We start from the raw sequence: 12,982 nt of genomic DNA on the forward strand, positions 1-12,982 counted from the left end.
AATTCCCCAGTTTGAAAATGCATTATGACTGGAGTTTTTATTATTTATTTCAACTCTTTGATACCTGTTTTTGAGGTATGATTTGATCCATTCATTAGCTTTGCCAGTTATTCCATAGAAATTTAATTTCGATAGTAAGATATTGTGACATGTTGACCCCTACCTCCCCAGCTGCACGTAGCGGTAACGTAGCGCTTGCGTAATAGGCGAGTAATCACCCCGCATCCTGGTAGCTATGCAACGCGCGGTGACATCACGAGCAGAGCCGAAGTGAGCTGAGCGGAGCCGACGTTAGCCGAGTCCCCGCGACCTTGAAGCTATGCAAAGCGAATCAACAGTGGTGACGTCACCGATGGATATCGCGGTTGCTAGGCAGCAGTCAACAACTCCGGACAGCGTGGCTAGCAACATGGCACCAGACGACAATTGTCCGATCAAGTCTACATAAGGAGCCGCGAAGGCTATTCACAGTCAGTGAGTTAGTCCTGGAGCTACCTCCGAGTCAGTCCTGGAGCTACCTTTCCGAGTTAGCCAGCAACCAGTCAGTTGTATTCTGGCATTTGGAGTGTAGTATTTGTGATACTGCAGATAGCAATAATTGTGAATCTGTAATTTGGGTGATTGTAAGTGCGAATGTGAAATAAAATTCGCTATACCAAATACGGCGTGAAGTTATTTGTTGCATTATATGCCCAATACGCGACAATATCATTCTTAACACAATAGAAAGCTTTTGCTAGATCACAGAAAATCCCTCCCACAATTAATCTGTCATTGAGAGCACTTAAAATATCGTTAGTTAGTTCATAGGTTGCTTTTTCTGTTGTTAGGTCTTTCCTAAATCCAAATTGCTCTTTGACTAATATGTTGTTAGAATTTAAGTGTTCAAGTAGTCTATTATACATAACTTTTTCAAAGACTTTTGAGAATGAAGTCAATATGGATATTGGTCTGTAATTAGAGATGCATTTTCTCTCTCCTTTTTTAAAAAGTGGTTTCATTACAGCGTATTTTAAGCGTTGAGGAAAAGTACCTGATGATAAAGATTTATTACATAGATGATTCAAGGGTGAACTGATGTAAACAGAGCTTGCTTTAAGTAATTTGGTAGAGATTTCATCATATCCATGTGAATTTTTGGGCTTAAGGGATTTAATAATGTTTTCAATTTCCTTCCTTGTTGAGAATTTGAGATTGATATTTGGAAATGAATTGTTAAAGGCACGAGACAGATAGTATATTGGATTATTATTATTATTATTATTATTATTATTATTATTATTATTATTATTGGAATATGTTTTCTCAGCTAATGAAAGGAAATATTCATTAAATGCACTTGCGATAGCTTGTGGATTGTTAGTGGACTTCCCTTCAATATTCAAACTTTGTACGTCTTCATTAACAGATTTCTTTCCTGATTCAACTTTCACAATATCCCAGGTGGTTTTAATTTTATTGTTTGATTTTAGAATTTGGCTGTTATAGTTATTCTGTTTGGCTTCTTTAATGACTTTTGACAAAATTTTACAGTACATTTTGTAGTGACTTTTTAGTCTTGGATCATTACTGTCCCTACTGGCCAAATATAGTTGTCTTTTGTGTTTACATGAAGTTTTTATTCCAATTGTTATCCAGGTGGATTTGTTTTTATTTTCATTTTTGACTATTTTTAAGGGAAAGCTTGAATAAAAGATCCTCAAGTATGTGTTCAGAAAGCAATTAAATTTAGAATCAATATTATTGCTGTCAAATACATTGTCCCACGATTCATTACTTAATTTTGTGACAAAATCTGCCATCGTATGCTTGTTGATTTTCCTTACTGTTTTATATTGTTGATTACTGGGCTGAAAGTCAATATTATTTATTTCTATGAGTTGAGCATCATGATCGGATAAGCCATTTATAAAGGGTCCTACAGTATAGTCTCTTAATTTTGAGTTATCAATGAATATATTATCTATCGCTGAACTAGAATTATTTTGAACTCTTGTGGGAAAGTTAACAGTACTGGAGAGATTGTAAGATGATAACAAAGAGTCTAAATTTAGTTTCCTATTACTGTCGATGAGATAGTTTATATTTATATCACCACAAATTATAAATTCAACTTTTGAACTATGCAGTACATTTAGGATGGTTTCTAATCTATTTAAAAAGTGATTGAAGTTTCCAGATGGGGCTCTATATAAAGTCAGTATACAAATATTTGAAAAAGGAGAGTCTAACTTTAGAGCACATGCTTCCAGATCCTGGTCTTTGCAATAATCTTCTAAATTTATTTTAGTAAATTTTAGGTTTTTGTGTACAAAAATACTCACTCCTCCTTTCTCCAGTGTTTTCCTACAGTATCTAGCACCTAAATTATAATTTTCTAAGTGAAGATGTTCTAATTCCAGCTGTTTCATGTGATGTTCAGTAAGGCACAGTATGTGTGGAAGATTTGAATTCATGGAGCTTATTAGTTCATTTGTTTTGTTTCTCAATCCTCTTATATTCTGATGGAATATTCTTAGTACTTTATTATTCACTGAATTTAGTAGACTGCAATTACCTTTTCCGATTTCTATTGGTTCACTAACATTATTGTCTGAAAGATTAGTTTCTTTTGCAATTTCTTTTACTTGATAAACTTTACTTGCACTCTTTATCCTAAAAAATGATTCTGAACACCCATGACAACTGGAATGTGTCTGCCCTTAATGCTCTCTGCAATGAGTCGCGTCAGCTTGTCCTTGCCTCGAGGATTAAGATGCAAACCATGGACAGTATGTTCGCTCCTCAATATTGAAGAGACATCAATCGCATCAATGTGGGCCGCGCCGACCTCCACAAGCGAACGCTCAAGCCGAAGATTAATCTCCCTTACACACCTGTTAATCCATGGCTTGTCATGTCGCCAGAAAAGACCAACAAACCTCACATTGGTGTGACTAGTTTTCTGGGCAATGTCACTTAAATCTTTCTCAATTTGATAATTGAGGTTTCTCTCCAAACTGTTACCTGGCCCCCCAACTATAACTACCTGATCTTCCTTACTAAAACCTTTGCACAATTTTCCAATGTCCCCAGTGACATTGCTCAGATCAGCATTGGGCTTGAATATGCTGGTCACAGCATATGCATCTCCCATTGCTTTCTGTAGCCTCTGCCCGATACCCCTACCATGACTGCTACCCAGCACTAGAATCTTACGCTTAGGCTTAGCCTCTAACACAGGCTGATCTATAGCGTCACCATCAGTCTGAGGCCCTAGCATAGCTAGAGGTTCAAATCGATTGGTTAAAGCTAACTTAACATCTAGTGAAGAAGGAACTTTTTTAAGTTTTCTTCGGGAGTTGGACACAGTCCTAAATTCTTCAGGACAATTATCTACTAAATTTAATTCCCCTTTTAAGAGGTCAATCTCAGTTCTTGCAAGTTCCAGCTCCCTTTTCAAACTCAAGATAGTCTCCTCTTGTTTCTTTATTACCTTGGCTTGCACACAGGAGTTGCAGTACCAAGGTAATATGGCCAAATCACTATTGGTGCCAGAACACTCCCAATGAAACCACAGGCCACAGTCCTCACATCCTGTCCCCTGGCTAACCTTCCTTCTGCAGGCCCCACATTTACCTGATAAGTCGTTACCCCTTGTGGTCATTATTACCACTTATGTTAACTTATAATTCAGTACTAACTAACAGATATATTTAAAGAGTCTAATTTGTGATTAGAACTTACAAGAGTATATGCTGGCACAAATCTTTTAAGGCCCACTATATACAATGATACACTTATTTTAGGTTAGGCCCACTGGTACACTTGCAATAGTACAAATCAACTTACTAAAGATATAAAATAACACACTTCTTGTAGGTTAGGCCTACTGTACACTTACGAAAATACAAACAACTTATGTAAGATATAAATAACACTTGTGAAAATACAAATCGACTTCCTTAAGATATAAAATAACACACTCCCTGTAGGTTAGGCCTACTGTATACTTACGAAAATACAAATCAGCTTCCTTAAGACAAAGTAACACACTACTTGTAGGTTAGGCCTACCAGTACACTTATGAAAATACAAATCACCGTATTTAAGATATAAAATAACAAGTATGTTTACTAATTCTACTACTAATCTATATTAACAAAAAGTTTAAGTTAAAAAAATGCAGTTTTAGGAGCGTTGAGCAGAAGATCAGATACTAATAGCTCACAATATGGCGGAAAATGGTCTAGGAGCTAAGTGTGGCTTAAGAGTGAGTAAAAAAAAGGAAGAAAACGTTCAGTATAGAAAAAAAATTTAAATATAAGGTTCACTATAGTACACTTGTTAAAGAAGATAACCACTTATTTTTTACTACTGACCAAATTAAACTGCTCTTTTGTACTTAAATTAAGGAGCTCGCAGATTCGCACACTACCACTCAACGCGTCCTTCACAGCATCTGAACATAATTGTGGAAGTCATGTAAATGGTGCACTAAATGTGCCGCATAATCAATTGTGGGTGGTTCCTAGTCAAGGGGGGCAGGGGGCAACAGTATGTTGCCAGGCAGTTGGAGTTCTGTCACAAACACTATGATAGCAGGGCTTAGGAACATAGTGTTGTGAGTGGATGCCCTGTAAGCCAGGAGGATGATGGGTAATCATGCATTCCAGCCTCCCTGGTGCTATGCAATAACCTTCCTTAGGTGCTCCTCAACTGTTTCGATGTAGTGTTCCACCACTTACCAATGCAACATAAGAACAGCAGTTGACAGAGCATCGCAAAATAAATCAAGAACCATACTTGCATCTACATTACATAGTTAAGTGTTCAAACATGCATTTTTTAAATGATCTTCCAAAGTTACTGTATAAAGAAAACCAAAATTTCTTCACATTATATCATTCTCATTTTCCTGATTTTAGAATTTCCTCAATTTTACATTTACTTTAGGTGGTCCTTAGAAATTGTAAAATCAAGGTGTCATTGTTTTGAGTATTTGATACAACACAGACTGCACAGAAGAAAACATGTCCAATAGCTCTTTTATTGCTGTGTGTGTGTATTTGCTGCTGCATGAATGCTTTTACTGAGCAGTTCCCTAGCAACAATAGGAAGTATACACACACATAACAGCAAGGTCATCTCATAAGCCTCGTTTTAATTTTTTGCAAAATAAGGAAAGCAGGCAAAAACATGTGAGAATGCAGACTTCATGCAATTTTTCATACAACTGATCTGAATAAATGAAAACAATGATGGAAAATAAGAATGATAGTTCTCGACTACCAGACTACCAGAACTTCAGTTCCTGCCTTACCTGCTCTTGTGTTGGTATTTGAGTCTCATTGTCAAGAGCATTATTGACTAGATATGCAGCCAGATTCTTTCGACCATGGTAGTCAAAGAGGTCTAACAGAGGCCCATAATGCTGCAACTGGAGGATTGTTAAGAGACTGTTATAGTTGTCAACTGGAATCTTCATCAGCCGGGTTAGCTCTCGAGATACGGGACTGTTGTATTCGATCCTGCAACAGAGTAACACTGCTCAAGTGACAGCCCTTCTGTTAAGATCAGTGTTTCCCAACCAAAATAAATGCAACAAATGTGCCTATATAGACACACAATAAAGTAGATCATATCACAGTAAGGCACATGGTACATAAAATAGATGAAGGAAAATAAAATTGGGCTCCTCTCTAGAGATCTGTGGTAATACTAGAATTAAATTCTCATGAAATGTGCAGTATCCTTTATTACTGTGGCTTTTTGTATTTATGTACCTCTATGTTTGTAAAGTACTGTGAAAGTAAGTTTCACACAAGTATGTTATGACAAGAGGGACAGACTTGGGGAGGTGGTACCTGTACTTCATTACCTGAACAGACTTCATCAGAAATGAAAGAAGACATCTCAATGAATCATTGCTTCAATGTAGATTCAGAACTAACTCCAACCATACTCTTGTATTTGCATGTTTGACTAGCCTCACTGATATTCTTGGAAGTTTTGCATTCATGAAATGCAAACCTTTCACGCAGGAACACACTTGAGTTCAGAAAGCTAACTGACTGTAAATAAAAATCTTCTCAGGCTGACACTCTGATTTTGTTAAACTAATATATATACAGTACATATTACATTATTTTCACAATATAGTACTTTCCACATACTTACAGAGGTGGCAGCTCTACATACAAAATGGTACCATCTGACAAATAAACTGTTAACATGAATTCATTGTTTTAATAAAGAAAGAATGAATGAGATAGAGATATATAAAAGGTATAAATGAAATGCAGAAAGGAGTGAAAGATGATGATAAGAAAGGAAAAAATGATTCCCAGTTCAATTTCAACAGCTTTTCCATTGAATTCTCATATTGCTGTCTTCAGTGCTCTCTAATTCAAATAATTTGCTACGGTTTGTCATTAATTTATTGATATGGGATTCTAACACAAAACTGCCATTACAGAACTATATCTGTGTAACCCCTTCTAGCCTCTCATGGAATTCAAGGTTTCTAGGGGACACATTACGTGAATGACTGGTTTATATGATCAGGTAATAAAGCTTATTATGAAATAAAATTAAACCCAAAAGAATAAATGTAAATGCAAAGAATGTACACCACCATGCACATATTCATGACATTCTTCACACACAGTATTGACAAGAGGCAATCTGGGAAGCGTTATTCATATCTGTAGTTATGACTTACTTACTTACTCATGGAGCTGAGCCCTTCTGGAGGATCTGCAATTCTGCAGCTACTCAAGAATTTCCCACGATTATATGGAACCCGAACGTTCACTACCATGTTCACAAGAGCCCTCCATTGGTCCTTATCCTGAGCCAGATCTATCCAATTCATACCATCCCATCCTATCTCTCTAAGATCCACTCCAATATTGTCCACCCCACCTACGCCTTGGTCTTCCGTGGTCTCTTTCCTTCTGGCTTTCCTACCAGTATCCTATATGCATTCCACGTCTCCCCCATTCGTGCTACATGACCTGCCCACCACATCCTTCTTGACTTGATCATTCTAATTATACTTCGAGAAGAGTACACAAGTTATGAAGCTCCTCATTATGCAGTTTCCTCCAACCTCCTGTCACTTCACCTCTCTTCAGTCCAAATATTCTCCTCAACACCCCGTTCTCAAACACCCTCAGTCTATGTTCCTCCCTTAATGTCAGAGACCAAGTTTCACATCAATACAGAACCACAGGCAAAATTATAGTTTTGTATATTCTAATTTTTATGTTCTTGAACAACAGACAAGAAGACAAAAGGTTCTTGACTGAATGATAGCAAGCATTATCAGAGTTCAATCACCTCTTAATTTCCTCCTGAATCAGGTTTCGATCTGTTATCGCTGTTCCCAAATATCTGAACTGTACCACATTTTCAAAATATCTGTTTCCTATCTTTATGTCATTATTTTACCCTGCATTTTGGTAACGAGACAGTAACATATACTTAGTTTTCTCTGTGTTTACTTCTAGACCAACCTATTTACTTGCGTCAATTAAAGTTTGTGGGGTTTTTGTGGTATCTACATTATCACACAGTGGATACACATCATCGGCGTAGACCAACAGCTGATGTGTCCCATTTAATTTCAGTCCCACCTGGTTTCCCTGGACCTTCCTAATTGCATATTCTAAGGCAAAGTTGAAAAGGAGTGGCGATAAAGCATCTCCTTGTTTTAGACCATTCTGGATAGGAAATTTATCAGAGAAATGTTTACCTATACGGACTTTACTATACGTTTCATTTAAACACATTTTAATCAACCTAACTAGTTTCATGGGTATCCCAAACTCTATTAGAATATTGTACAATACTTCCTTCCTAACTGAATCATATGCTTTCAAGAAGTCTATGAGTAGCTGATGTACTCGCATCATACTCCCATTTTTTCTCAAATATCTGACGAATGCAAAAGATCTGATCTGTAGCTGATCTGTTACGTCAAAACCCACACTGATGATCCCAAATAATTTCATCTATATATGGACTTAACCTTGAAAGAAGAATATTGGACAAAATTTTGTATGAAGTTGATAGCAGTGATATCCCCTGATAATTACTACAGTCAGTTTTATCACCCTTCTTGTGCACTGGTACAATAATAGACTCCTTCCACTGACCTGGCAATTTTTAGAAGTAATTAGACTGTGGATCTTAGAACGTGTATTTCTCCTTCTGCTTGAATAAGTTCTGCTGGAATTTGATCACTACCTGGCGAATTATACCGTTTCAATTGTGCAATAGCACTTTCAACCTCAAAAGTGCTAGGATCAGTTATCAATGGCTCAGCTGTATGGATTTCTGTCTGCCTAACAGCACTGACCCTATGTACATTCAATATCTGAGAGAAGTAGTTCTTCCACCTATTCAAAATGTTGTGGGAATTTGCAAGCAGATCACCATTCTCGTCCTTCACTAAGTTACTACTACTACTACTACTAACCCCTCTTAAAGTCATTTGTTCCTCTATACAGGTCTCTTAATGTTCTTGTTCTTACTGTTCATTGCAAGCTCAACAATTTTGTCTTTCAGATATTCCCTCCTTTTGTTCCTGAAATGCCTGCTGGTTTCACGTCTTATATTATTCAGATTATCCCCATTCAACTCGCTTGGATCCTGTAACCATTGCAATTTGGCCCGCTTTCTTTGATCTAATAATTTTGAGCATCCTTCATCGAACCATGGCTTATCCTTCTTCGGTTCATAATAACCTAAACTCTCTTTGGCAGACATTTTTATATTCTCTCTAATAGTTTCCCAAGTTTTATTAACATCCACCTCAGTTTCCAAGTTTTCCAAAGCTGTGAACCTATTTGAGATTTCAACACAAATACTCTTCTTTACCCTCTACCTCACTTAATTTCTTGAAATTGAACCTCTCCATATGAACTCTGTGTGTTGTTTGTTTGCTCACTGCCAGTCTTTCCCTAACCTTTGTCACCACCAGGTGTGGTTAGTATCACAATCTGCTCTCCTGAAAGATCGGACATCAAGTACACCTGAGTGTCGTCTCCTGTGTATCAAAATTTGGTCTACTGGATTGTGTATCTTCCCATCAGGAGATGTCCAAAATAAATTTATGGATGTTATGATGTGGGAACATTGTACTTTTGACAGTAAGATTTTTTGATGTGGCAAAGTTTACAACTCTAACTCCATTATCATTACTAATTTCATGCAAACTCTCATTCCCAGTTGTTGGTTTGAAAATGTCTTCCCTCCCTACTTCGGCACTGAAATCTCCTAACAAAATTTTCATAGGGTACTTTGGGAATTTATCGAATACATGTTCTAGTTCTTCATAGAATCTATCCTTTATGTCATCAATCTTATCTTCTGTAGGGGCGTGAACATTCATAACAATGATATCACACCAGCGACCTTTTAGTATTATATATGATATCCTATCACCAATGAATTCTACCCTCTTAAACTACTATCGATATACTGTCAGAGAATATAATACAGAACATACAGAGAAAATCAGACTGTGGCTTTATACTAATGTTGACTATGCACAGTGAGGAAGCAGGTAAGGGGAGGATGAGGTATTTGTGATGTTCATACTGCAACAAATCAGTCTTTCAATTCAAGACAGAATTTCATATCACACCGAGCTTCTTACACAAATACATTGGAAACCTTATTTAATACTCCTAAATTTAAGAAAGGTTCAATTTCAATGATCCAGAGTCACTAATCTCAGATAAAGTTTTCTCTATTTAAGATTTTCCTCAGTTTAGTGTTCAAATCCTCAGCCCCCCAAAGAAATCTTAAACAAAGGTTCCACTGTAATTTAAATATGCAGAACAAACAAATAAATGTGACATGGCAAGAGAACACTGCATCTGCCTCAGCAAACATCTGAAGGTGGAAACAACACAAACTGGAACTTTCCAATTCTACATGAAAATTGTCATTTTCATAACTTAAAGACAAAATGGATTATCAGCCTGATGCAACATAATTACTCAATGAAAGGCTGGCAACTGAAGTCCAGCTCAAGGTGGTGTGTACATATGATGTGGAGGAATAGGTTTTCCTTTGGGTGAAGTCTTCACTTTGCAGTTAGTTACTGTCATATTTTGAAGTGCTGTTGATAAAATACCAGTGTATTTAAATGTGACATTTAATTATACAATTGATGACACAAAAGCAAATCTGCTGCCATAAGAACATCAGGCAATGAAAAAATGTGACTGTAATGTCAATCAACTTGGCAGACGGCACAAAACTACCACCATAACAGCAGAAAATCGAATGAACTTTGTCTAAGGCACAGCACACGATAAGGCTACTAATCACATGTCAAACCAAGTGATAGGTGATTAAATGAACCAATGGGGGACTACTTACAAGTTGTCTGGAACAGGAGACCAGGAGTATTGTTGAGAAAGCAAGGAATGCTTGTGTTGGTTCCACTTGAAGTAATTCAGCACTAGATGCTAGATCTATTATTCATGCAGCAAATACTGACCATGTGGTCATACCTGGAGAGATGGCTTCATAACTACACATTCTAGTGCATAAGCCTTTTCAAAATCTTTTGAAACAACTACATTCTGAATGCCTCTTGGCAGAGGAGTATGTTCAGGACAACAAATGAGCCTGGTGTAAAAGCAATTCAAGCCCATGGTAACTGATCTCTCCAGAAGTGACAGTCTGAGGATTTAAAGAGTGGTGTATATCTGATGAAATGGATGGAAGGGTGGATGAGAACGAACCTGACAGTGTTGGCAATGAACATGAGACAACATGGAAATTGTGAAGACACCAAAGCTGAGACACATGATGTCTTCACAACACCACATTCTGCTAGAGGGAACAACACACAAGCAACGGGCACATTACACATTGAAGACGTAGCAAAACAACGGGCTAATGAAACAGAAGAACAAGCTGCTGAAACAAACTGTCTCGAATATCACACAGCTTTAAACAAGTGGATGATGCCCCTTACGAGGTGGAATATGATTTTACAAAACATTATACTTGAAAAAAAAATAAATAAAAGTTTTAATGAATTTTAAGTAAGTGGACTACAAGAAACAATTTTAGTGCGCATCAAAGCAGTGTAACAGTTTGGACGCACTGAAACACCTGAGGTTGGCCATCTGTGGCCGAAACATGTTGTGTTAGTGTTAAATGGTAATTATTTTAATGATCGTTGCATCATTGACTGACTTGATATATAGACGTTTAAGAAGATGGTTATAAAATTGGTGGAACCACTTTTAACTAGAGGACACACATTATGGATGGATAATTTCCATGCTTCTCCCGACCTCTGTTGACTTCCAAAAAGTGCTGTAAATGTAGCTAGAACACAGTGACTACACAGGAAGAATGTTCCTCTGGTAGGGAAAGAAGCAAACCTGAATGGGACGAGTATACAGCTGTGCCGTGTCAAGGAATGATGGTGGTGAAGAAGATAGAAAAGAAGCCTGTGTCATTCATTTCAACATCTCAAAGTGACACCATGGTGGCAGCTGTGAACAGAGAAAGGGATCTGTACAAACCAAGAGGTACACAGGAATATAATTTATTTATGGGAGAAGCAGACCTGAAGGATCAAAAACTGCAACCACATAAAACTGGAGGAAAGAGAAGCACAAAGTGGAATGCAGAATTGTACAAGAGGCTGCTAAATATTTCAGTGCACAATGCCTATGTGATTTACAGAGAAAACCATAATGTGAAGTAACTTAGCCATCTGCGGCCTCCATAGTCTAGGGGTAACGTTCCCACCTCATGACTCAAGGTACGCAGGTTCAAAAACCCGCTGGAGGTCGTGGAATTTTTAAGGGCGGAAAAATTCAGGGACCAAGTACTCCGGGAGGGACTTTAAGCTGTGGGTCCCGTGTCGTAGATTTACGGCACGTAAAAGAACCTCATGTCTCTAAGAGACCGCTGAGCTAAATTAGGCCAAACATTTCCCGCCCAAAGTAGTTTCCAATGCCTCCGGTAGATGGGGAAGTATTAGGTACCACTGCCAGAGGAGGGACGACCTCACTGACAGAAAGGGACTAGGAACCCCTGCCAGAGGAGGGACGACCTCGCTGACAGAAAGGGACTAACTATTAGATACCACTGCCAAGTAGAGGGTAGAAACCTCGCTGGCAGAAAGGGGCTAATAGTGACCACCAGTACCGGTAGGGGATGGAGACTGTAGAAATTAAAAGGGGGACGTACAATAGACTATCAGTCACGGTGCATGGGGAAACCCACCCCCTCAATACTGAATCACTAGCCATCTGAATTTCTTACTTCAAATAATAAAAGAATTGGGGAAACCCACCCCCTCAATACTGAATCACTAGCCATCTGAATTTCTTACTTCAAATAATAAAAGAATTATTTGAAGTACATGGGAAGATGTTAAACCCAAGACAGCAATGCTGGAGAGACTGACAGCAAGGCACTCTGTAGAAAAAATACCTCCCTCTGAGAAGAAGGCCAAGCCCATGAAGAGATGCAGTCTAATGAAAGATGAGTGGGAAAAGAAAAGAAACTTCACTGCAGTGTAATGACAGTGGCACAGGTTTGTGTCTTAAGGAATTCTTTAGATTGGCCAGAGCAAAGCCGCTTTCTAGCAGCAAAGGAGGTCAGATGACATAAAAAAAAATATGCTGCATGAAAGTCTAGAATATTTGTAATGGCTCCTGAAAATTTCACAAAATTCACTTCAGTAATTTCTAAAATATTGTCGCGTATTGGGCGTATATCGCGACAAATAACTTCATGATGTATTTGATGTAGCGAATTTTATTTCACATTCGCACTTACAATCACACAATTGACAGTCTTAGAATTACTGCTATCTGCAGTATCACAAGTATTACTCTCCAAATGCCACAATACAACTGACTAGTTGCTGGCTAACTCGGAACTAACTCGGAGGTAGCTCAAGGACTCACTCGGCGGTAGCTCCAGGACTGACTGACTGACTGTGAATAGACTT

At 37.9% G+C, this 12,982-nt stretch overlaps 1 protein-coding gene across 1 annotated transcript in view; it reads right to left on the reverse strand.

Moving 5' to 3' along the window:
* The window catches only part of LOC111862172 (vacuolar protein sorting-associated protein 35), an 84,846-nt gene that overhangs the window by 30,873 nt on the left and 40,991 nt on the right, over nt 1-12,982 (reverse strand). Inside the window, exon 9 of the mRNA XM_023847356.2 lies at nt 5,303-5,510. Coding sequence (XP_023703124.1) covers nt 5,303-5,510 — 208 coding nt within the window. The remainder of the gene's footprint in view (nt 1-5,302; nt 5,511-12,982) is intronic.

The sequence above is a fragment of the Cryptotermes secundus genome, unplaced genomic scaffold (genome assembly GCF_002891405.2).
Source record: "Cryptotermes secundus unplaced genomic scaffold, Csec_1.0 scaffold1033, whole genome shotgun sequence".
Classification (NCBI taxonomy): Eukaryota; Metazoa; Arthropoda; class Insecta; order Blattodea; family Kalotermitidae; genus Cryptotermes; species Cryptotermes secundus.